The sequence below is a fragment of the Nothobranchius furzeri genome, chromosome 13 (genome assembly GCF_043380555.1).
Source record: "Nothobranchius furzeri strain GRZ-AD chromosome 13, NfurGRZ-RIMD1, whole genome shotgun sequence".
NCBI classification, from domain to species: Eukaryota; Metazoa; Chordata; class Actinopteri; order Cyprinodontiformes; family Nothobranchiidae; genus Nothobranchius; species Nothobranchius furzeri.
The window spans coordinates 35,509,137-35,535,235 of record NC_091753.1 but is presented as its reverse complement, the minus strand read 5'-3'; the positions used below and the strand labels follow the sequence as shown (position 1 = coordinate 35,535,235).

At 42.2% G+C, this 26,099-nt stretch overlaps 1 protein-coding gene across 2 annotated transcripts; it reads left to right on the top strand.

Annotated features, from left to right (window-relative positions):
* Positions 1-4,171: 4,171 nt before the first annotated feature.
* On the top strand, positions 4,172-25,659 carry alkbh8 (alkB homolog 8, tRNA methyltransferase). 2 transcript variants are annotated; one of them, XM_015951687.3, is made up of 12 exons: positions 4,172-4,517; positions 5,027-5,160; positions 7,604-7,704; positions 7,815-7,946; positions 8,138-8,233; positions 8,418-8,522; positions 8,964-9,034; positions 20,381-20,487; positions 20,668-20,828; positions 21,028-21,299; positions 22,020-22,169; positions 24,829-25,659. In XM_015951687.3, exons 1-12 carry the CDS (start codon positions 4,383-4,385, stop codon positions 25,417-25,419), a joined length of 2,055 nt encoding a protein of 684 aa, XP_015807173.1. In that variant the 5' UTR covers positions 4,172-4,382; the 3' UTR covers positions 25,420-25,659. The 2 variants fall into 2 exon arrangements, with proteins under 2 accessions (XP_015807173.1, XP_015807172.1); XM_015951686.3 differs by having other exon boundaries at positions 7,815-7,952.
* The last annotated feature ends 440 nt before the right edge of the window (positions 25,660-26,099 follow it).

Sequence of the window (26,099 nt, the reverse complement as noted above, 5' to 3'; positions counted from 1 at the left end):
TGGTTTTGACCCTCGCCTCCTCTCCGACTGTCTCCAGCCTCACCATCCTCTGGTAACTCCACAACAAATAAAAGACTTATCTATTTTTACTGTGTTTGGCGTCTTCACGGGTGTTCTGAAGTTCTGTTTGTGACATGTGCTCGGCTTCTGACCAAGTCCTCCAAACACACCCACATCACCCCGCTTCTCCTCCAACTTCACTGGCTGCCAGTCAACGTCAGGGTTCATTTCAAGATCCTGGTTCTGGACTATAGGACCTTACATGGACAAGCACCATCTTACATTGGTGATCTTCTTAGTCCCTCCACCCCCAACAGGTCCCTGAGGTCCAGTGATCAAAGCCTACTGGTTGTGCAGCGCACCAGGCTAAAGACCAAAGGTGACAGATCATTTGCTGCTGTGGCCCCCAGACTCTGGAACTCTCTCCCCCTGAGCCTGAGATCAGTGGACTCAGTGGTCTCCTTTAAAAAGCAGCTGAAAATTCACCTGTTCAGGCTGCTTTGGTGTGACCTTCATTGCTACCCTCTCCTTATTGTGCTCTTTCTACCAGTTCTGCCTTATTCATTTTCTTTTTCCCATTCCTCACAATTTTAAGTACAATTTTAAAATTTTCCTATATTTTTCAATCATGTTTTTAATCTTTTGACCTCAGCAGCTCAGCAAAACTGCATGTCTGCTTGTGCATGTCACAAGCTAGTGCTGCTTGTTTTCTGCAAGCATCAGATTCTGTGACTAGCGGGGAGTCTGGAGAAACGGGTTGGACAGATTTATTTTATTTTATTTTATTTTATTTTTATTTTTTTTTTTCAAAATGTAGCTTGAATGATTTTTCCCAGAATGAATAATGCAATGTTAACATTTTCAATAAAGGTTTATTGTTAAATAGTTCTCCGTTATCTGGTTTAATCTTAATTTTTTGCTTTCAGCATTGTAATATGTATGTCATTTTTGGAGATCACCCCCAACACAAACATTAGCAAACAGCAATTTTCACATCAGACACATTGTGGTTCACCAGAATCTATAAGGAATCATCCAAAAGTCAGATTCAATCCAGGTCAGAGTACACACATTTTCACGGTCCGACTGTCTCATTTGTGAATAATACAATTTTATGGAGAGGTTATCTTCTCAGTCACTTTCAGAAACCATTCTTCAAAACAGGCTGAACCTAGCCAAGAAATCTAGACCAACTTTTGCAGAAGCAAAGGTCTCTGCAGGTCGTTCTAGCCATGCTCCATTACAGTCTCAGCGGGTCTACCATTGGCTAGAACAGTTTTAGGTTGGGCCAATCACAGTGCTCTGTTTGTAGAGAGACGTTGGGTGGGCTTAGCACCAGAGCCTGCGATGAAAGAAAACTACAAAGATGGCGTCAGCTAAGGAACGGTCCTTGTTTTAAACAGCTTTGACATCAACATTGGATGATTTAGACTTGGGCTTTTTTTCTTTGGAATATGGCAGACTGCCCTTAGGAATGATTTCCTTAGCGATGAAAATGTCATTTTTCTCTGTTTGGTCCTAGTGCTGTCTAGGTGCTTGTGGAGACAGTTTGAAGACAACTGTAGATTCTGCCCAACGACTGAGATCTGTCTGTGGGTCATGGCCAGACTTTATAATTACATATATGGGACAGCAGCTTGCCAGGCTAGGCTTAAGATGTGGCCCATCTAGAATTAGTGCGGCTTCTGTGTTCTCCAAATTTTCTGGTAGTTGAAGATCCCTTAGAGTCTAAGCGCTCGGCTTTCTTCAGAAAGGTAAAATGAGTGGCCTGTGTAAAAGGAAAAACGTATCACTTTCGAACGGAATGGGAGGAGAGCAGATTGACAGTTGTTTGTCAGAGTTTGACAAACGCTTTCAAGACTTTACTTTGCTCGAGCCAGTTGCTACAGTCATGTGCTATCCTTTTCGGGAAGATGCTGAGGTTGATTCACTTTCATCAAAAATTGCAAGACTGTTTCACCTGAACGCTCCTCAAGTGGAAGATGAGATTTTGACATTACAAGCCGACATTCAGCTGAAGTCCAGAGCTCATGAACAGTTCTGGAACTTACTCACAGAGGTTAAGTACCCCAACATGAGGAAATGTGCCGTGTTTCTGACTGCATTTTTCAGCTCCACCTACTTATGTGAGTCAGCCTTTTCACACATGAAGATCATCAAGTCCAAGTACCGTCCCACCATGACTGATGAAAATCTGGAAGTGTGCTTGAGGCTGACTGTGAGCTGTTACTGTCCGGACTGTGCATCCCTGGCTAATTCCATTCAGTGCAAGTCATCAGAGTAAACTCAGGTAATGACAAAAGTTTACATAGTTAATTATGCTGTGTTGACGACTGACTCATGGCTATATTGGCTCATGTGGTTATGCATGTTTTGTAGTAGGGTAGATCATTTTGACTTGGTCATTTTATAAGTAGCTCGCAAGCTGAAAAAGTGTGAGCACCCCTGCCTTAGACTATGATCCCTACCAGATACTTCCAGTTCACCATCAACAGCTGATTGGGCGAAGAGAGCATATCTGGCCCTTTCCCCAACCACCTGATCCAAATTCCCCATCTGACGGTGATCAGCTAATAACTCAGCGCTTCTCTTCACCCTTGAGACCCAGACAAAAGGGATCACCAGCCAATCGCCTGTGATGTCCTGGTGCCAAGTGCATCCCAGTGGTGAATAAGATGTTTGTTGTGGACAGTAGAAGTTCTTCCCAATCACACCCTCCCAGTTTTGACTGATGTCCACCAACGTCTCACTTGTCTCAATTTTAATGAGTCTCTATGTGGAAATCCCTGGAGACCTTTAGATGTCAGCACTTCTATTTTAAAAGACAGGACCAGGTTTCTTCGTCCATCCATCATAGTTAAAATAATTAGATGCCAGCAACAGAAGTTTGGCTGCTGGTCCTGCATTCAAAAGGGTGATGACATGCACCAGCTTGAACAAAGGATTTCACTTTCTCACTGGAGCTGCCTTTAATCAAGGCACGGTGAGAGAAAACCAGTGTCTCTTCAAGCACCTGCAAGTTTTACAGCTTCATTTACATTTCAGGCTCCAGCACTTCATTGTTTCCACTTATACAACATATGGAAAATAATTGTTTTTATGCTAGAGAGGGCACCCGTGTGGTCTCCTGCTCTGAACAGCTGTTGTTTAGCAGAGTTAACAGAGCTCTCCGTTACAACAACAGAGGCCTCCTGCTGCCCAACGGCTCATCCTGGCACAGGAGATGGCCAGGGACAGGTGAGAGCTCAATTACACAACTGACCTATCTATAAACGCGTTGGCTCAGGGGGACAAACAAATGCTCCCAAGTAGAGAGACACAAGCTGGAGCAGACTCAGATGCACAAAAGGATCTAAGCTGAAGGGGAAGCAAACCGAGACCAGAATAGGAACAAACAAATGTGAATGAATGAGATTCATCACTTTGTGTTCCTTTCTAACTCTCAAATATTTGTAATTTCAATCTGGTCTCATTCTATTTTTAGGGTGTCTATGAAGGTTTTGTCTCAGTTTGATCACCTTCCATCATTCTGGGGTTTGCAATTACATTTACATCATTTTCACAACTTTTGTAAAAATCTTGAAGTGAGACGTGTGTGAACTGGGTACTGAGGGGGAATTCCCAAAGGCTTTAGATTTGCCAAAATGTCAACTAGTCTGGCAGAGAATGTCCAGTTTTAGCCATTTTTGAATTATTTATCAAGATGATGCAAATGCCTCAGTGTGCTTTGATGTGTAGAATAAATTCTATAACAGAGAAATAAAGTAAAATTAAGGCAGATTTACTTTTACAGAAAAAAAGGAGGCTGTAATCACTTTTTGCTATGTAGAAACAACACGATTCAATTAAAAAATACTTTATTATATAATTGTTAATTATGAGCAAAACATACAAAAAGAAAAAAATCTATTTATTTTCATTCACTTAAATTTGACCTTTATGTTCATTGCAGAAATGTTATTTTAAGTTATATATTTTAAATTGTTAAGGTTATAACATTCTTGACGTCAATTCTTACCAGAAAATAGATTTTGTTATGATTACATTCAGGGCCAGAAACCCACACACGCATGATCTTATGGATTCGAACCAACAACTTCACGGTCATTTTATGTCCTGTTTTGATTATTATTTATTTTGAACTAGTTTTGCTAATATTTCTTATTTAGATCATATTGCAGCTTATTGCGTCTTATGTCTACATTTGTTTCTATTAGCATATTTTTATGTCTCATTTGTTATCTTTCGTTTTTGTAACTGTTTTAGGTAAACCCCTGAAATTACTGGGTAAACCCGATCTCTTCTTCCTCACTGCTCAGGTCCGCGTAGGAAACGCTTCGTTTCGGTGCGTGTTTCACCCGGACAGCTTTAGATAACGAACCATGGAGTGTGAAGGTAACTACGTGAAGGCTGGAAGAAGGAGTAAAGAAGAGAAGAAAGTGTTCAGAAAACAGCTCAGAGCCAGTCACACTTTACTGAAACATGAAGGCATTAGGACAACACGGCAGCCTACCAAAGTAAGCAGAATATACTGTTCAAATATTAGTTAAACACAACAGGAAGTTAGCTAAAACGAGCATGGATGGACTGGTTTCTGCTGTTGGGGTAACTCGGATACGTTTACCTACAAATTTTAGTTTTCCACCAACAAATCTTGGATAAATAAAATATTTACACGTAGCAGTGTATATTTAAAGAGGTCTTTCCATTTGGACACATTTTTCCTGAGATGTTTACAGATCATACTTTATAAATAGAACTAATTTATCATTTGGACAACCTTTAAAATGTAATTTAAAATTCTGATCAGTGTTTCATATAAATAATAAAGCAATACATTTTGTGTGAAAGTTATGACAGGTTGCTACAAGTTGAGTGTCTTGTTGAGCTTTCCTTTATTTTAATGTTTTACAGTCTAATGCATATCTAATATATATATATATATATATATATATATATATATATATATATATATAATGAATAAAATTCTGTTGTCTCTGTCCTGTTTGACATTATTTACTTAAAGAGTTTGGTTGTGGCTAATGGCGGTCTGGGAAATGGAGTCAGTCGTGAGGAGCTCTCTGCTGTGCTCAGAGAGATGGGAGCGATGGAGAACCTGGTCATGCCTCCACACAAGCCCTTCGCGTTTGTCACCTACAGGTACAGCTGGGATGTGGACTCTACTTTTATCATAAGAACGTTTTCTCTTGTTGGTGCAACTATTTAAACAGCAAGTGATTACTTTTCCTTGTTAGAGGCTGAACTTCAACAAGGCTCTGCAGAAAAGCAGTTCAGTCTAGATAATTTATCTACATGTGAAATAAAACAGGAAGTGTTTTCTTAAAGTTTTCTCTTTTGCTTCCTTAAATACAATTTTTTAATGAAATGTATGTTTTGGAGTTGTGTACTTTAGGATCACTGTATGCACAACAGTTAAAGAGCACTAAAGTTGCCTATTTGGTCACTTTTGAAGAAACTACTACTACTCTCCAAAATCATTATAAAATCCTCACTTTTTTTCTATGGTTTCTTCTTCAGAGGAAGTTAAAGGGGAATAAAAAGAAACAATTGGACTATATTTGTGAGCAGACTGGTTTACAATCAATCTGGTAACACAGGCAACACCTGATTGTTGCCTGTGTTACCTAGGCCAGGGATCTGCAACCTGTGGCTCTGGTGCTATAAGTGGCTCTTTGGACCTTCCACGGTGGCTCTGAATATCTTTGGCTGAAAATAAATACTGATGCTTTTAAATATACATAATATATATTTTTTAATTTAAGTAGTTTTTCATGTTATTAATTGAATAATTGCATTGAAATTCCACAACAGAAAAAAGGAAAAGTACCATTTAATTAGTTTTTTTTACACAATTTTTTAACAAACATCAACACCTCTTAGAAAACAAAAGATCCATGGAACGATTTTTATCTAAAAAATTAAAAATAGAAACAAGATAGTGAATTTTGACAAATGATAAAACATCTCTATAAATGGTAAATGGCCTGCAATTGTACAGTGCCTTCTTAGGGTTCTACAACCCCGCAAGGCACTTCACAACACAATCAGTCATTCACCCATTCACATGCTGTTGATGTGACCACCGGTCCCTCCGACCACCACCAGCCGGCAGAGCGGGTTAAGCGTCTTGCCCAAGGACACAACAACAGCATTCTCTGGTGGGAGCTGGGATCGAACCTGCAGCCTGGACATCCCGCTCTACCTCCTGAGCTACTGCTGTCCCTATCTCTAATTGTAGATATTTATGGAAGAGAATAAAGAATCTAATTTTAAAGAGCAAGTCACCCCCAAATCAACTACTTTTGCTGATAAACCATATAAATGAGTGTCTAATCGTGCTGTAGACACGTCTATTCAATAATTTGGCACTTTAGTGCATCTTAAGCCTGAGGCACACCGGAGACAGATGCTTCGCGCCATTATTTTAAATAGAGGCCATTATAGTTAAAGAGAGTGGCTACATGGGGAGCGCCGCGCTGCGTCACAGAAGTGCTGAAGATGGGCATCAGTTCTATTCCACGTGCCGTGGCTGTTGACAACATTTTGGAGACAATGTTGTACAGACATTATGACACGGAACGGCTTCATGGAACAAACCCAGCTGCAGTTTTGATAACTTGATCTTAAAATATTCTAATGAATAGCATACGTACCCATTTTTAGTGAATTAGAGCCTCACAAAACACAACGGCAAGTCTGATCTCCTATAAACAATAGAGTCACTTCCCTCTTCCTTTTCTTAAGTTCTGTGTGATGTTCGCACGACTTTCCAAGAAGTGCTGCGCAACGCGTCCTGTGTGACCATTTAACGTCCCAAAACCGTGGAGCATCTGTCTCCAGTGTGCCCCAGGCTTAAGTTAAAATTTAAATATTCTGCCCAAAACTCTCAGTAAAAACTCTTCAGGTGCAAAATTCACTACTGCATTTGAATTTTAATCTACCGTTGCTGCTGGCTAAGAGGTACACTATGACGTTAGCTGGTACATGATGTAACAATGCGGTTGTGAATCTGTGTGTGTGTGTGTGTGTATTTGTTAGCACCTCTGCCCTCTCGGTCTGCCAGGCAACAGCATTTGTTGCATTTTTCAAACAGGAAATGGGAGTGGAGTGCTGCTCTGGTAGGGGGTGACTTGCTCTTTAATTTTGGAAAAATGTCAGAAGCCCAATTTTCAGATATTGTTTCTCAGAATTCTCACATTATTCTCTGAAATCGGAGGAAGAAAATAGAGAACTTTTACTTCAGTGCACCTTATCCTCTTCCATAGATGTTCATCAAAAATCATAAACTGTAATTTTTCCAAAGGCCCTGTAAATGTTGCGGCTTAAAATGATTTTTATTCAGATGGACTGAAGGTAATAACGGCTAATGGGTCTGCTTTTACAGCATTGGAGGTCAGTGAGAGAGGGCATCATCTGCAGCTGAGAAAAAAGACCCAAAAAGAACAAAAAATGTATTTAAGTATTTAAACTGCTTTAGTCCGTATATAGATAGGGATTAGCTGTATTTTGCTGCAGGAGAAGGCGACTTTGTTTAACTCAGATTTGGGGTTTTATTATTTTTGTAAAAGTCATTCTCTTCCAGATGTGAAGAGGATGCTACGAACGCCCACACCCGGCTGAACGGGCAGAAGCTGCTGTGTGCAGAGAACAGCGTTGTGCTCTACCTCAGTTATGTCAACTCAGGTACTCACCTTTCGCAATAAAACACACAATACAAATACAGTGGCTGAAAATCATCATCTCCAGAAATGTTTGCATTCAGCCTGTAATTGTAACTTCATGTTTTTGTTCAGTAACCCACCAGAAGGCAGTGGCTGAGACTTTGCCACAGGGATTAGTCTTGGTGGAAGACTTTGTGTCTCCAGAGGAAGAGGCTCAGCTGCTCGCTGCCGTGGACTGGTCATCTGCTCATGAAGATGTCTCAGGTTCAGGTGCAAATTTAAAATGTAGCCCAGCGATAACAAATAAAAACACATAAAGAAATAATGACCCTTTAGAATCAGTCATTAACATGTTTCTCATCATAATCAGAGATGAATCAAAACTCATTGCTCCAGTTCCAATGCTAACACATAATTAAATGTCCCCCCTCCCCCTCCTTTACACAAACTTTTAGCTCAAAAAGCTTTGAAGCACAGGAGAGTCAAGCATTACGGTTTTGAATTTCGCTACGATAACAACAATGTGGACAAGGACAAGCCGTTGCCTGCATGTAAGTGCCATCGTTTTTATTTAAATGTTACTGTTTAATCACAGTTTTATGTAATTTGTTGCATCTTTCTCTAGATCTCTTAAAATACAAATAGTGAAGGTTTAATTTAAAGAAATGCTGGTTGTTATCAGATGATTGTTATACTAATACTGGTTGGAGGTTACAGGGAGGTATTTGTGTCCAGGTCTTCCTGGGGAGTGCTTACCTGTTTTAGAGCGCTGTTTGAGGGATGGACACATTAACATCATGCCAGATCAACTGACCATTAACCAGTACGAGTCTGGTCAGGGTGAGTTTATTCACGTTTTACTTCCTGTTTGAGTTAATTTCACACACATCAACATATTACACAGTTTAGATATGACTGGCTAAAAGCTGAATGTCTACATACTAACAGCACAACCTGTTCTGAACATGATCATTTATGATTCAGTATTAATATTTTAAGTGTGAAGCAGGTTTTTTAACGTCTTTATTACTCAGCTTAAATGTCCAACATGTTAACAGAACATCGTTTTTTATAGATCATTTTGCTTTTGAATTTTACTTTCAAACCACCAGGGGGCAGCAGAGCCCTTCTAAGGGAAATCTGACTTTATAAATCCAGAACCTGTACATGTTTTAATGTCATGCATCACTTTTATGTTTAATCAGAACGTGACTGTTTTTTAATTCAATGATTTTAATCACATTTTTTAAATAATAAAACATTTTTTTATTACATTTTCAGGTATTCCTCCTCATGTGGACACTCACTCTGCTTTCGAGGACACCATCCTCTCCTTGAGTTTGGGTGCAAAGGTAAATAATCTGGGGTGCATTCAGAACCATTGAATCTAATTGTACGGTCATTAATCAGAACTAATATAAGCATTAGTGATTAAAATGTAGGTTGGTGCATATAAAGCAGGGGTCGGCAACCTTTTCCCATCAAAGAGCCATTATTACCCATTTCCCACAGTAAAGAAAACACTGGGAGCCACAGCGGCGTTGTGGGCGGGGCCTACCCTTAGACAGCAGAGAGCTGCTTTAACCGATCGCAACAGATGACAGCAGCCAATACTAGTCGTTCATGTACCTCAGAGTTATCTTTCAACAGAAGATAATTAATAAAACAGTTTGTATAAAATTTATCCAAAAGTTGTAGCCCGTCTGTGCTACAATATTTCGATATTTTTCACCCTGCTAGTGGTTTTAATAGTTGAGCAGGTGACGCTATTTGAGGCGTCACACATAACTGTTCAGAATACAAATCCAGGCTCTGTCTCGTTGGACTGTTGTAAATAAACTTTGTACTGAACTAAACTTTGCATTAAACATTGTTGAAAAGGTAAGAAAATGATCCAATCAATTAGTTTTTTTCCCCCTCATGTAATGATTAAATTTACATATTATTTAATGAACCATAAAATGTGAGATTCCATAGGAAATATGAAGTCAATCTTATGGATCTTTGGATAACTTAAACCAGAAGATTGGAACGTTTTATTGCAGGGATTATGTAACCACTTCGTATTAACGCAGAGACAAAAGAAAGAGAGTCAAGTTTTAAAAGTTTAAAGATTTATTGCTAAACAAATTAAAACTAGACTAACTTTAAACACTAAACGTATGATGTAACTACGGTGAAGTAAGACTGATGATGGTGTTTGTGTGAGATGTTCAGAACCAGCAAATCTGGAGAAACGATTAGTTCTGTTGGGAGTGAAGATGATGTTTTGCGCTAAGCTTTGGTTTGGAGACTTATAACACACATTGAGACGCCATTCTGCCGGCCTTCATACCCTTAGCGGAAGTCCCCGTTAGATCAGGAATGTCGAGGTCCAGCTTGACCCTCTCTGGAACCGAAGCCAGTAGGAAAAGCAGCGGTTGCCGACTCAAACCAGTCTTGAGATACTTCCGGATCGCGACAGATTTATTGGCATCTAGCAAGACCCAGAAACGGGGTCGTGATGGTTCAGCTTTTATTCTGAAAGGAACCGTTGCAGCAGGTGGAACAGCAACAGATTTAATCCAGCTTGTCGTTGGTTCTTTTGGCTGAAGAGGAAAGTTACGGATTGGCCACTCCGACAACTTCTCTAGAAAGCTTGAACTGAAGTTTAAGATGACGTGGGCATAGTTTTATAATTTGGATGTTTTGATTTACGGTCGAATCAAAAAGGGACACCAAGAGGGGATTTACCAAGCACCACCATAACCACGCCTCGCCTCAGATCTGGAAGGCTCTGATTGGATCAGAAAAAGGAAATGTGTCATGTGTTTCTTAACATTACGTGGATGAGAATGCCTAGTGGAAATATTTAAAGTTATATTACTCATTATAACTACTGATCATAAACATTGTCATTTCACAGATTGGTTCACATTTTATTATTGGACTAACACTTTGTTTGATTAGCTTTATTAAAAATAGAGTTGTTATGATTTATTAAAAGAAAGAGTCCTTTGTCTTCATTCTTCTCTTGAGCTGGAAAGGAAGAAACAGTTTAGAAGCAGAGCATGAGACCTTGAGCAATATCTCATGCAGATTAGTTTTGTGTCAGAAACTTCTGGTTTTGCTTTGAGCAGAGCAAAACGGAGCAGGGCCTTTAAGGTCAGAAATGGACAATTCATCACGCTACACTCATTTACACTGACCGAGATAACGGCGCAGTGTGCGTGGCTGTGGTGTTAATCAGGTTTAATATTTCTGTTTGCAACTATCTTCACAAGAATGTAACAGTTAAATGACAGGGTTCACACTGACCGGATATTTCCCGTATTTGATTGTTTGTTTTGATGGAGAAATCTCAAGCCTGCAGATGCGCTGACATTTTAATCGTTACGCACATCATGGAGGTAGCTACATCAATCAGGAAAAGATTCCCATTAGAACATCTGAGAGGGACACTGAGCTCAGCGCAGCGCAGACCTGTTACAGTTTACGCAGACAATCTTTAAATTAAGAACTGGCTACAGATAAAAAAATGAATGCAGTAAAATAAATACATTGTAATTAAATATTCATTAATTAGTTTACAAGCAGAGAGCTGCATCAGATGGATGAAAGAGCCGTGGGTTGCAGACCCCTGATTTAAAGAGTCAAAATCCAGCAGATGTTCTCCTCCTGAGCTTGAAACAATCAGTTTTTTGTTTAAAATACATCAAGTTACCTGGATTGTTCTTTGGTGTGAAAAACAATTAAGCAGCGACTTATTGACCTGTGATTCATCTGCCTTAGGGTGTGTGTGTGTGTGTGTGTGTGTGTGTGTGTGTGTGTGTTAGAATCCTGTGTCCTTGTGATTCTACTGAACATTGTGTAACTCCTCTCCTTTTGACACACCGTCATACCTTCTTACTCGTGGTTGTGTTTTGTTAATCTGGATGCAACTTACACCTCTTAGCTGTTGGAAACTTGTGACTGATACAGGAGACACGTCAGATAGTTTCCTGTTAGCACAACCATTTTCATGTCCTCGACCATCCCAGGTGTTTAGGCTGGAATCAGGTCTTTTAGTCTCTCTGGAGCTGATCGTGCCTCATGTATGGCGTTTAAAGCGTGCCACAACCCGTGCACGCGCATTGGGTCCACAGCGCGCGTGTGAACGGGACTCGCGAGCGCAAATATACATGGCAGCGCGCGTGTGAACGGGACTCGCGCGCGTGTGAACGGGACTCGCGAGCGAAAATATACATGGCGAGAGGTCATTTGTGCACAGAGAGGGAGCAAACTGTGTCTGTGAGCGCACAAGGATGTGCACAAGTGACAAACCTGCGTGCGCGCGTTGTCAACGAGCACACGGCAGAGGAAAACGTGCGCGCGCGGCAGCCTCTGTGCGCGCTCGGCAGCCTCTCTGCGCGCTCGGTTTCTGACTCCTGCTCGCTCGGCTGTAAGGGTTTTGGCACTCTGGAGGCGTGGCCTGTGGCAGATCTTCTCTGTCCTCTGATTGGTTAGTGTACCCCGCACTTTACCCTCTACCTATCTATACAAAAAAGTCTGCTATTCAAGCAGTTGCTGGCATAGCTCAGTTGGGAGAGCGGGTGACTCTCGCCCTGGAGGATCCGGGTTCGAGGCCGGGCAAGGAAAATGCAGTAGATGTCATGTCAATTTTTCTTAATTTCAGGTATTTTACAGTTGTGACCGTTCAACTGTCATTAAACGTCCGAATGTTTGCTGGGCAGTGTTTTAAAAAGTGCACATAAGCTAGATGGTTTTAACCATAGAAAATTACATTTTTTGTGATACTGGAAAAATACATACTGAAATAAAACTACTGATTGAAAACTTTATGACTGTGGTTGTACAATATATGACTCACTAATACACTGCAAACTCCCTTAGAGTGGGGCTTCCAGAGAGAGAGAGAGAGACAGAGAGAGAAAAGTTCTTGCCTCATTAATGAATTGTTTATTTTTTTCAGTATTTAATTGACAAATTATCCTTTCAAATAATTAATTGATGAGTTACATAATTGTCCATTTAGAATTGTTGAATGGACTGAGTCAAGTTTGGTGCACTTTATATATTTCAAAACATGTTTTTTTTTAATGATGCATATAAATAATTTAAATGTTAATTTAGTGAAATATTTCTATTTTTTCATTACCTCACCCTTGTTTTGACAAAAACGGGACCTTGCTGGATAATATCATGGAGAAACTATTTGTTCACAGTACATGGCTCAGTGAGGATCTGTGTACCAAAGGAGGAGATACTCAGAAATCTGTCTGCAGATTGTTACAACCCAGACTGGAAGTGGTGGGCTGTAATAAGAAAGGAGACCAAACAGAGGAGTGGGGGTTCAACAACTGATTTATTTAACAAAAGTAAGGATTTACTAAAGCAAGTTAGTGAACAGAAAATGGCCAGTGAGGACTCTCCACCACACAGGAGAGAGACCCAGTGAAAGCAGAAAAACAGTAGGCTTTGTAGGCAGCACCACACCCTGAGCCCAGGTGCCTCCAAGGCTGCTTAACCAGCTGCCTACAACAGAAGAAAAACACAATTAAACACAAATGAAAACCCAATGAGACGGTGGGGGCATCACAACACGTTCAGGACTACCCAAACACCAGTAATTCTTGACTGCACTGATCTGAGGTGTCAATGGCCATATTCCCCTCTCTTCCAGAGTCATATATTTTCCTCAAGTTCAACTGCACTCTGAAGAGGCTCATTTGGATTGTGCCACATAGGCCAGTGACCTTTGTCTCAGCACTGTATGCTGGAACTATCAGCGACCAACCTGGGAATCTGGTGTGTTGAAAATGCTACAACTAGAGATGGTCATCTTGGTAGACAGGGGTTTCTTCATTGATGACATTGTGCCCTGCAAAGTGTACAGGCCAGCTTTCCTTTCTGGCAAACCTCAAATGTCTGCATGTAAAGTTATAGAAACAGAAGCCATAACATCTCTGAGTGCATGTGGAGCGCTCCATTCATCTGGTCCAAGAACACAAGCATTTTGATTGTTATTCCCCTCCTTGCATTTGTAAACAATCAGCTATATGCTGTGGTTTTTCTCCTTACCAACTTTTAAAATAGCCCACTAGTGAAGGCCTGGGCAAAGAAGCCTGATGTCTGAGAACCTCAACATATGTACGGCAACCACACTGTATATTTACACACTTTCATAAAGAAACTGCATATCAAGCTTTCATTCAGATGACCTTCAACAGTGCTGCACCCTGCTGAGGGACATCCGAGTAAAACCTTGAGATGGCCATTTTCTGTTCACTAACTTGCTTTAGTAAATCCTTACTTTTGTTAAATAAATCAGTTGTTGAACCCCCACTGCTCTGTTTGGTCTCCTTTCTTATTACAGCCCGCCACTTCCAGTCTGGGTTGTAACAATCTGCAGACAGATTTCTGAGTATCTCCTCCTTTACACAGATCCTCACTGAGCCATGTACTGTGAACAAATAGTTTCTCCATGATATTATCCAGCAAGGTCCCGTTTTTGTCAAAACAAGGGTGAGGTAATGAAAAAATAGAAATATTTCATTAAATTAACATTTAAATTATTTATATGCATCATTAAAATAAAAATAAACATGTTTTGAAATATATAAAGTGCACCAAACTTGACTCAGTCCATTCAACAATTCTAAATGGACAATTATGTAACTCATCAATTAATTATTTGAAAGGATAATTTGTCAATTAAATACTGAAAAAAATAAACAATTCATTAATGAGGCAAGAACTTTTCTCTCTCTCTCTCTCTCTCTCTCTCTCTCTCTCTCTCTCTCTCTGGAAGCCCCACTCTAAGGGAGTTTGCAGTGTATTAGTGAGTCATAAATTGTACAACCACAGTCATAAAGTTTTCAATCAGTAGTTTTATTTCAGTATGTATTTTTCCAGTATCACAAAAAATGTAATTTTCTATGGTTAAAACCATCTAGCTTATGTGCACTTTTTAAAACACTGCCCAGCAAACATTCGGACGTTTAATGACAGTTGAACGGTCACAACTGTAAAATACCTGAAACTAAGAAAAATTAACATGACATCTACTGCATTTTCCTTGCCCGGCCTCGAACCTGGATCCTCCGGGGCGAGAGTCACCCGCTCTTCCAACTGAGCTATGCCAGCAACTACTTTACCAGCAGACTTTTTTATATAGATAGGTAGAGGGTAAAGTGCGGGGTACACTAACCAATCAGAGGACAGAGAAGATCTGCCACAGGCCACGCCTCCAGAGTGCCAAAACCCTTACAGCCGAGCGAGCAGGAGTCAGAAACCGAGCGCGCAGAGACGCTGCCGAGCGCGCACAGAGGCTGCCGCGCGCGCACGTTTTCCTCTGCCGTGTTCTCGTTGACAACGCGCGCACGCAGGTTTGTCACTTGTGCACATCCTTGTGCGCTCACAGACACAGTTTGCTCCCTCTCAGTGCACAAATGACCTCTCGCCATGTATATTTCCGCTCGCGAGTCCCGTTCACACGTGCGCTGCCATGTATATTTTCGCTCGCGAGTCCCGTTCACACGCGCGCTGTGGACCCAATGCGCGTGCACGGGTTTTGACACGGGTATGACGCGATACTCATGAACCTACATCTGTCTCAGGAGTTTAGGCTGGTTGGTTAGCAAACATCTGTCGCAGCATCTGTAACACCAGCAGAGAGACAGACTTTGTGTGTAATCATCTCAGTGTTTGTCTTTGCCCATTCAGAATAGTATTGGTATTATACTGATTCAGATTTGAAGACCTTTCACGAGGACAAGTTAAGTCTTTAGAATATATAAATATATATATGAATAAACAGCATAATGTGAGAATAATGATTGTGAAACTGTGTTTTAGCTCTGCTGGCTGCCTAGAGGTGTGTGTTCATAAATGAGAGGAGTTGTTTTTGGCTTTAATCAAAGTAGGGAGACAGGCTTAAGGTGCAATACATCTGTCATCCTCTAGATGGTGCCATCGGATGAAAAACTCTGCTACCAAAACAAGCTTCATTGACTAGAGTTATTAATTCACGTGTGAAAGGAACTGGTGTTAATCAGTGCTTTAAGCTGGTATCTAACTGGGCTGCAACTGTTAGCAGCTAGTTTGGAGACAGAATCAAAACTCTCATTTTATCACACTTGGTTGATAAGCAACTGTCATTGGGTTGTGACATTTTCACAAATTAACAACCATTAACATTTTCTAGTCAAAGTTTAGTCACCAAGTGTCTTAAATTGTTTGTAATTTATCCTTGCTCTATTTTTGTTTTTGCTTTTGCAATGTCAACATTAGCTCACAGGAGACACGGCAACCACACACTCACTGATGGTAAACAGTAGCTACGCCTCTCCTTTTGTTCTGGAAGGAGAAAAACTTACAGTCCAGCAGCTGGATATGAAATATGTTTCAGTTTAACTGTCCTTCCAAAATGACTGAAACATTAGACTCTATTGGGGTTTTCTCACTGTAAAATTCTCACTATATTCTTACATACTGCACCTTTAGTGTGTGTGTATGTGTGTGTGTGTGTGTGTGTGTGTGTGTGTGTGTGTGTGTGTACCAAGAGAAAAACTGCCTGCCAAACTAAATAAAAGTGACAACATGCAGTTCCCTGCTCATCCACTAGGGGCTGGCTCTTCCTAGCCTCGCTAGCCATGCCAGTGCTTCCTTATGGGAAGCAAATGCTCCCATTCAAACGGAGCCAATCAACAGTAAGCAGCGTACGTCACACACCGCAACGATCAGTTTCTCATAAACATCGAGGATGGAGTCTGAAACAGAATTCGCTGTGGTTCTTTCCCCCATTCTAAATGACGTGGCCATGTCTTTAAAACCACAACAAGAAGAAGCGCTAAAAGCTTTTCTCCTAAAGAAAGATGTTTGCACCATCGGCAGACATCATCTACAGCATTTCGTGATACAGTCGTAATTTCTGCCTTGTTTCTGATTGGTTATTATTGAGCTGGCTAGTCCCGCCCCTCATGGTGCTTTCTGCCTCTGAGTATCAAAACTCATCCTCTGTATAGAGGACGAACTTGGCAGTTAGCTTTAGGTAGCTCATAGCTAGATTGTACCAGTTTGATGGGTGGCAATCAACCCCCCCCCCCCCCCCCCAACTGCTCTCACCTCCATTTTTGTACTTGACGGGAGTGGTGAGACGCAGCAAGGGTGGTGGTGGGAACCGCCCACGGTGCTTCAATTCAGCTGTTCAAAAACACACGTGTGATGGCTTGGAGGGTTTGTCCATCTTATATTTACAGTCATTGGTTTATACATATAGTTACTTTGTTTGATCTGTTAGAGTTCTGAAACATTTATTTAAATTCACATGAAGGTTGCAGTTTAATGTAGTCAGAGGAGAGAAATTAAACTATACAGGCTTTTCTAGTGTGTTGATGAAAGGCTTTGCAAAATAAAATGTCCCGCTGCTATTCATTGAGGTTGATAAGTAGATAAAAACACGCGTTACTTTAGCTTTTTAGACCAGAGATGTTGTTCTTTATGTACATTTGATGGTGTTTGGACAATCTAAGGGTAGCCATTCGGTCACAGCTGCTGCAACAAAGTAACATTTTACACAATAACCTAATGGACCCTGAGGACCCTGTTTGTGTGGTTCAAATGCATGTGTGTGTGTGTGTGTGTGTGTGTGAGAGAGAGAGAGAGAGAGAGAGAGAGAGAGAGAGAGAGAGAGAGAGAGAGAGAGAGAGAGAGAGAGAGAGAGAGAGAGAGAGAGAGAGAGAGAGAGAGAGAGAGAGAGAGAGAGAGAGAGAGAGAGAGAGAGAGAGAGAGAGAGAGAGAGAGAGAGAGAGAGAGAGAGAGAGAGAGAGAGAGAGAGAGAGAGAGAGAGAGAGAGAGAGAGAGAGAGAGAGAGAGAGAGAGAGAGAGAGAGAGAGAGAGAGATATGAATCTTGTTGCTGTCAGCATCACCGTTGATTCCGACACCGGTTCCATCGATCGGCTCGGCCGATATTCCTCCTATGGGAGCAATTCCCTCCGCTCGTGTGTGTGTGTGCGTGTGTTTGAGAGACAGAGAAAATTAGTTTAGTTCAGGTTTGAGGGAAATATCTGATTACATTAAAAACACATGTCTCTCTATCCATCACAGACACACACACAAACACACACATACACACACTTGAGACAGTCCAATTTTCCAGCTGTCAGGAGTTGTGGGGAGGCCGATTGAAGTGGTGAGCTTGTAATTTCCCTGCAGAACCCGATCTGTGCTGTAAAGGATCATCGGGATCACACATCACTGCTGGACGTGGAAACGCCTCGACTTGTTATTAGAACAAGCAAATGTCTCATTCATTAATGGCGATCCAAATGGAGTCTGTTGTTACTGTGGAGGCCAGAGCACAGAAATAAACATCCAGCCTGCTGTTGTTGGTGGAAGAGTTTTGATTTCAGATGATTTCATGTTGATAGATGATGCAGTTCAACCTGATTTGGTTAGATCTGGAGAATAACATCATGTACATCAGTCCTGTAAGAGCTGACATGGACGGGCAACAACATTATCATCCCCTGTTTGCTCTCCAGCAGCAGGTGGTAATGATGATTCTGTTAGGCTCTGGTTGTATTTACCAGAGGTGTGACCAAGTCACTGGTTTGCAAGTCACAAGTAACCCCGGGTTTCCACGGGAGCCGTCAGCAGCACGTTACTGCAGCAGCACGTCTAGCTGCTGCTTGGCCCTTCCCATAAGACGCGACGCAGCAGGGGAGCAGCTGTCATCGACAGAGCACGAAGTCATGAGTGACTTCGTCAGTAAACGCAACAACAAGCAGGAGAAAATTACAACATGGTTTGTGTTTTATGTTCTGTCCGTTTTATAATCGCCAATACGGACCTGAAAAACAAAGGAGACCGCTAGCTAGGTGATAACTTCTCACGGGGACGCACAGTTAGTAACCTTTTTTAAAAGTAAAGCAACCGGAAAGCAGTACGCTCTTTATTCTGAAAATTTCGGTAGCTTCTCTCCATTTCCGCGTCCGATTTCCTGTCTTTCCTTCCCCAAAAATGTCGAACTTGACCCGTTTCAGAGGCATCGCGCGTAAAAAATAGAACCGGCGCGTAAAGGCCGCGACTTGCTGCTCCTGAGACGCGGCCGACTCGCGCTGCTGACGGCTCCAGTGGAAAAGGTTCTGTTGACCACAGCGGTTCCTATCAGCAGCTATGACGAGCTGCTGCAGTAACGTGCTGCTGACGGCTCCCGTGGAAACCCCGGGTTTCCACGGGAGCCGTCAGCAGCACGTTACTGCAGCAGCACGTCTTGCTCGCGTAAGCTGCTGCTTGGCCCTTCCCACGAGACGCGAATCAGCAGGGGAGCAGCTGTCACCGACCGAGCACGAAGTCACACGAGTGACTTCGTCAGTAAACACAACAACATGCAGGAGAAAACTACAACATGGCTCCAAAATGTTTGTGTTTTTATGTTCTGTCCATTTTATAATCGCCAATACGGACCTGAAAAACAAAGGAGACCGCTAGCTAGGTGATAACTTCTCACGGGGCCGCACAGTTAGTAACCTTTTTTAAAGTAAAGCAACCGGAAGGCAGTACGTTCTTTATTCTGAAAATCTCGGGAGCTTCTCTCCATTTCCGCGTCCGATTTCCTGTCTTTCCTTCCCCAAAAATGTCGAACTTGACCCGTTTCAGAGGCGTCGCGCGTAGGAAATAGAACCGGCGCGTAAAGGCCGCGACATGCTGCTCCTGAGACGCGGCCGACTCGCGCTGCTGACGGCTGCCGACGGCTCCAGTGGAAAAGGTTCTGTTGACCACAGCGGTTCCTATCAGCAGCTATGACGTGCTGCTGCAGTAACGTGCTGCTGACGGCTGCTGTGGAAAGCCGGGGTAAGCCGGGGTTAGTCACAAGTCTTTCCAGTCAAGTCTCGAGTCAAGTCCAAAGTCAATGGTGTGGAAGTCCAAGTCAAGTCCAAGTCCATAACTTTGAATTTTCAAGTCATAATCAAGTCATCTGTCAAACTTCAATTTAATGACAATGTTAATAAATAAATTCCAGAACTAAAGCTTCTTAAAGCTTCATTTATTTGCTCAAAAGCAGAAAGTGCAACTGAAACTGATTATAAACAAAGTGCTGCTGCATTCAGCAGTACAAGATCAAACCCAGAACAAGGAATGAGTTATGACTTGTGTCCATGTCGTGCCACTTTTGTGCTAAAATATCAAATAAGCTCAAGTCATCATCAAGGCAACAGATGCAAGTCCATTCAAGTCGCAAATCATTGGCGTTCAAGTCTGAGTCAAGTCGTAAGTCTTTATAGATTTTATCAAGTCAAGTCAGAAGTTATTAAAATAATGACTCGAGTCCAAGTCACGTGACTCGAGTCGACACCTCTGGTATTTACTACACAGTCCTATTGTTGAAACAGGTTATTGGAATTGATCCACATCTTTATTCTTTGTGGGTATTTTTGGGGACCATCAACTTGCAGCTGCTGTTCAGCAACTGTGAAGTAACTAGCAGTAACACAAGTATTCAGCAAAACTCACAATAATGCGGCTTTTAATGTTTTCATTTCACTGCAGCAAAATAAATGTGATCATTTTGATGAATTCCGAGAGTTTAGCTGATTTAGATTTGGTGGAGGAAACTGGTCCCCCTGAGTCGACACCTCCTGAGTCCTTCACCTTCTACAGGTTTGTGTTTCCTTGGCAGCTGTTGAATATTTTCATTTTTCTTTGCTTGTCTCAGGCGGTGATGGAGTTCCGCCACCCGGACGGCCGTGTTGTTGCCGTGGTGCTGCCGAGTCGGAGCCTGCTGGTGATGAAGGGAGAGAGCAGATACCTTTGGACTCACGGGTGAGCTGGACTGCATCAGACTGCTTTTATTTTAATACATAGGTTTTGATTGTAGTGAGTTTTTCTTCTATTTAAATGCAAATTGTGAACCTGGTCCCCTCTGCTGGTTTGGGGGCTCAGGGTGGTTGTTTTCAGTTTCTGTGTGACTGACTGCTCTAACAACTTCTCATTTTCTATCAGGATAACTCCGCGGAAGTTCGACCTGGTGCCGGCGTGTGAGTCGCAGTCTGCCGCTCTGGCTTCTCCTGACGTGAGGACCCAGAGCGGTCTCACTTTGAGCAAAAGGGGCACGCGCACTTCTTTCACTTTCCGCAAGATCAGACATGAACGCTGCCGCTGTGGTGAGAGCGCTGCTCAGACTGTGTTACTGAAAAGCATTAAGTTAATTTCTTATGAAGCAGTTCTTTACCATATCACTGTCGGTGTGAGGGCAGCTTCAGATGCTATGATTCTTACTTATATGCAAAAAGTTGTGTCAAGTTTTAAAAATAGTAAAGCTGCTAAAGATCTTATTTCCTGCCCTGATGTCGCCACCTCTAGCCTTCCCTTCTGCCTGCGACAGTCAGAGAACAACCTCACCCTCTCCAGCATCTCCCCCGTCACTTCCCTGTTGTCGTGCCGACGCAGCCCTTTTGGAGGAGGAGTATGTGCACCGGGTGTACGACGCCATAGCCTCCCACTTCAGCAGCACCCGCCACTCTCCCTGGCCTCACGTTTGCCAATTCCTGAATTTGCTGGCACCCGGGAGTGTGCTGGCCGACGTGGGCTGTGGAAACGGGAAGTACCTGGGCGTGAACCCTGAGCTGGTCGCAGTGAGTGTCTGAGATACCCCAGTGACCGGTAGTTTCACCAGAATGTTCATTTAAATGTTGGGATTTGTTTTTTCTGAGCAAACGAGTGGAAGGAAAAGATGTATCCAGAGCTGCAGCTTAGCTCGTCATAAATAAAATATTAGTTGGGGCGCTCCAGAGTCGTGTAATGCTTGCATCATTTCACACTTGTGCATGGTTGTGTTCCACGTGAGTCAGACGGTAGCTGCTCTGGAGCCACAGAACAAAAACAAAACGGATCAGTTTGTCAGTAGCGAGTGAGACCGATGTTCTCCTGCTGTATGTCATTGTTTGCATTAGCTTTGTTTCCATGGTAATATCCTAATTTTCTGATTACGTATGCACACGGTGATGTTCACGTTTGGGATTTTGGAGAAGCGTGTAAGCAGCTTATCCTGACTCAGACCGTCCCTGTTATAAATCATCCCCCCCCTCCAGTCTCCTCTTCACCTTTGTTCCTATTTTTCTGCTCTTTAATCCTCTTCATGCTCTGGATCCCGTCCCCACACCTCCTCTGCAATTTAATTCTCTTAACACTTCCAGGTTTAATTAAAATTTAAATGTGTGTTGAAAATAACTTCAGGAAGACATCCTATAAAGCTTAACTCGTATTTATTCTTCCTCTCCAACCATCCATGTTTTAGCCAGACACATTTTGATGCTCAGCATCCATCTGCTGACCGTGTGTTTGTGTGATCTCAGGTGGGATGTGATCGCAGCGGCGCTCTTGTCCAGATCTGTGCAGACAGGGGCTTCCATGCATTTGTATCGGATGCTCTCAGCGTCCCCCTCCGAACAGCCTCCTGTGACGCTTGCATCTCTATAGCAGTCATACACCATTTCTCCACCCAGGTATGCACAATACATAAAACATCTCATGAGCCTCTGGATGGATTTTAAATGAAGTCTAAAAAAGTATTTATTAAAGGTGTGGTTGACTGGAAAACCTTTTTTAAATGATAAGTTTTAAAAATATAATCAGTTACTCTAATGCAGACTGACCATTAAAATAGTCTCCTACACCTATCTCTTGCATTACCTTCTGATAAGAAAATAGACGGTGAAACTCTGGCGTTTGAAAAACCTGACAGATCTACGTCACACCGTCGCTCAACATTCATGTACTTAACCATATTGACTCATGATGGCAACGCTGTTGTTGTTTTAGCATCCAAAATCAGCAGAGAACATTTCTTTCAAAAGAAGCTAACTGCTAGCATTATCAACTCAAACACACAGCTGAAGCTCCTCCAGGCTTGTTATTTGTGGAGATAAAACATCCATGTCCCAGAGCAACCAGAGTTAGTGGTAGAGTCGCCTTGCTTTTATCCAATCCGAGGCAAGATGTCTAAATATCAGGAAATAAGACTTCAAAATCCTCCAATCAAAATCCTCCAATCAAAATCCTCTCGTTTGAAGTACAGCTCTGATGTTGCACACTGGTCCTGCTGGACCAGGGCTTTGTGGGCTTATGTGTGCCCTGAGCTTTACCTGCAAGGCATTCATTCCTGCTAGAGACCATTGCAGATGTATGTGTAAAACTAGTAATCCACACCTTTAACCGATATCATCAATAAGAGGATTTAAACTTCGTTAGTCTGTTTGTGAACGCTGTCAAAAGGCTAAAAACAATAAAGTCGTATTATGATTTCACTTGCAAAATGGAACAAATAACTTTTGTTGTTTAAATAGTTTAATAAGTCAGAATTGTGTCCCGTTTCTGCCTTCTGCAGCTTTCTAGAGCAGTGGTTCCCAAACTTGTTTAGCCGCGCACCCCCTTCTATGTCCCGACCATGTCGACGCACCCCCCCACATCGGGGCATGGCTCTATATATATATATATATATATATATATATATATATATATATATATATATATATATATATGTATATAATCAGATGTCAAGCTAAACAGACAGCATTAAAAAAATTCCCCATCACTTTCATTTTTTAAATAGTAAATAATAAACATTTGACACCATTACAATTTCCTTTGATTTCATTTTAAATAAATATCTAGAGTGCCCAGGTAGCACATAAACAATGCAATTTAACGGTTTTCTTAAAGTAGGAATGTTTAACCTGTGCGGCCAGAGCGCTCTCCTTCCTTCTGCTCTGCATAAACCTGAGCTGATCACCTACTTGTGCGTAATCAAATGTCAATAGGGGACAAGATATAGCCGTGATGTTCACTTTTACCTCAGACCGACTTATTGCTGTTTTATGGTGTGGCTGAATCTGCGATCCGCTGCCACGCAGACTGGAATCACAAATGCTGCAGTAACAGGACTTCTGGTCAGGTTCTTGAGGAGTCACTGGCTGTAGCGGATCCGACTCATCCCAGAAGCTAATATCTTTATTTGACCTTGAATGAAAAATAACCTCTTAAAAGTTTTTATCGTGGTGGAGGCAGCGTTCATTTCTGCCTTCAGTCTGACTGCGCGCCAGAGTTAAAGCAGCGTGCGTGCTTATTGAATCTGTGTGTGTGCGTGCGCGGCACAGCCGCTCAAGTCACCGCGTCTCGTTATTGGCGCTATTTAAACTTCTGCCCAGCCCAGATGTGCTCACATGTGCACCCGTGAGCCGTGGTTCCGCTGGAACGCGTCTGACCTCTGACAGACACACTCTGAACTTCAGATCTTCAGCGCGCTGTTAATAGCCTGAATGGGAATCATCTCTTGTTATTTTGTTACATCCACAATGTTCTGTATGTGAGGTTTACAACGTCAGAACACCTGCATGAGACAGGTGTTAATCTGCCAGAATGACTCACCACCTTCAGATTTCTCCAACACCGTTAAAAATGATCAAATACGGAACATATCGGCGTGTGCAGGCCAGAGTGCTGAAGCTCGGCGCATTGTTATTATGAAGCTAGGGCACATGTGGAGGACACGCGCGCAAAAATATACTTGTTTTCAATGACATTTATTGGGCCCACTTACTTTTTCTTTGGCCCACCCACAAATGAGTTTCTACAATAATGGTGACATATGACAGATTTCTCTGAGCTCCGCAGCCATTACACTTTTCACCTCGCGCACCCCCTAGCTGCAGCTCGCGCACCCCCTAGCGGCAGCTCGCGCACCCCCAGGGGGTGCGCGCATCACACTTTGGGAATCCCTGTTCTAGAGTGTCCTCAGATGCTTTCCACACTGAAACAATAAAAGGATCAGTGAAAAACATCAGATTATACTGTTATAATGCAAATATGGAAATGCTTTCAGCATAGCATGAACATCACACGTCTCTTTGATTTCTGGAAGCTTGACTGACAGATTTAACTTTGTTCTTGACTGAAAATAACAGCAGCTCTCAAATTAGCTCTTCCAAACAGCAGATGTTTATTTATATTTAAATGTCTCAAGTTCAAGACTCCAGATCCATTGCCACATTGCAGTTCCTTTTTACTCAAACATTGAAAAAGCAGCAGACATGTTTTAGGTTATTCTGTGGCACTATTTCTGGAGTTTGGAGCTCTGTGGCCTCTGAGATAATCTTTGTGTTGCAGGAGCGTCGGCTGGCAGCGGTGAGGGAGCTCGTTAGGCTCCTTAAGCCTGGAGGTCAGGCGCTCGTGTATGTTTGGGCTTTTGAACAAGAATACAACAAACAGAAATCCAAATACCTGAAAGACCACAACAGAGACAGCAGCCCCACGCAGAATTCATCTAAGAAGACCCAGGAACCCCACGGAGAACCGGACACTCAAAGGCACAGCTACTACCCCGCTGAAGACAAGCTTAGTGTTCACACCAACCGCACAGCCTTTAATTCACAGGACCTTTTGGTTCCCTGGCACCTAAAAGAAGGGAACAAGCAAGATGGGAAAGATTCATCCTGCAGGTTAAGTTCCAGGACCGACCCACGTCCTGGTTGTGACTCCAGTAGGGAAGCCACACACAACCCAGACTCTAAACCATGCAGTGACACATCTGGTTGTAGCTCTGCACCCGTTTTTCACCGCTACTATCACGTCTTCCAGCAAGGAGAGCTGGAGCAGCTGTGTTCTCAGGTAGCTGGAGTCAAAGTGAAGAGCAGCTACCACGACCAGGGAAACTGGTGTGTGGTGTTGGAGAAGGACCCATCATTACAAATGATTTAAAGTCCAATAAACACATTTTAAAATGCAGACTTGGCCAATTAAATAATTACTAAGTTAAATGAGTTGCTGTGTTTGAAGAAGCTCTAATTGTAGTGATATAAATTTGAAGATCTCTTAATCCATCAGAGCAATAGTTACGCTTCTGAATTGGCACTTTGGTCATCTTGTTACTGTTTCAGTACATCTAGGGGTGCATCAGTTGCTTAAAATATGGACCGGAAATAAAAAATTGATCTTGGATATGACAAAACAATTTCTTGTGCCTTTATTTTGCATTTCCCTAGCAGTCATTACTTGATGTGACTGTGGATTTGGGGAACATCTTTAATATATGTAATTGCATTCTAAATATAATAACCAGAATGTATGATTCGTACCTAGTGACAGATCTGATTGCATTCACATACCTTCAGTTTTTTTATTTTTACACAGTGGTACATGGCCTGTATTTGTATAGCACCTTCTTAGGGTTCTACAACCCCCTAAGGCGCTTTACAACATCGTGATGAGCTACAGTGTAGCCACAGCTGCCCTGGGGTACACTAACAGGCAAGACCTGCTGAACACTGGTGCTGCTGGTTCATCTGACCACCACCAGCAGGAAAAGTGGGTTAAGTGTCTTGCCCAAGGACAAAACAGCAGCATTCTCTGGTTGAAGCTGGGATCGAACCTGCAGTCTT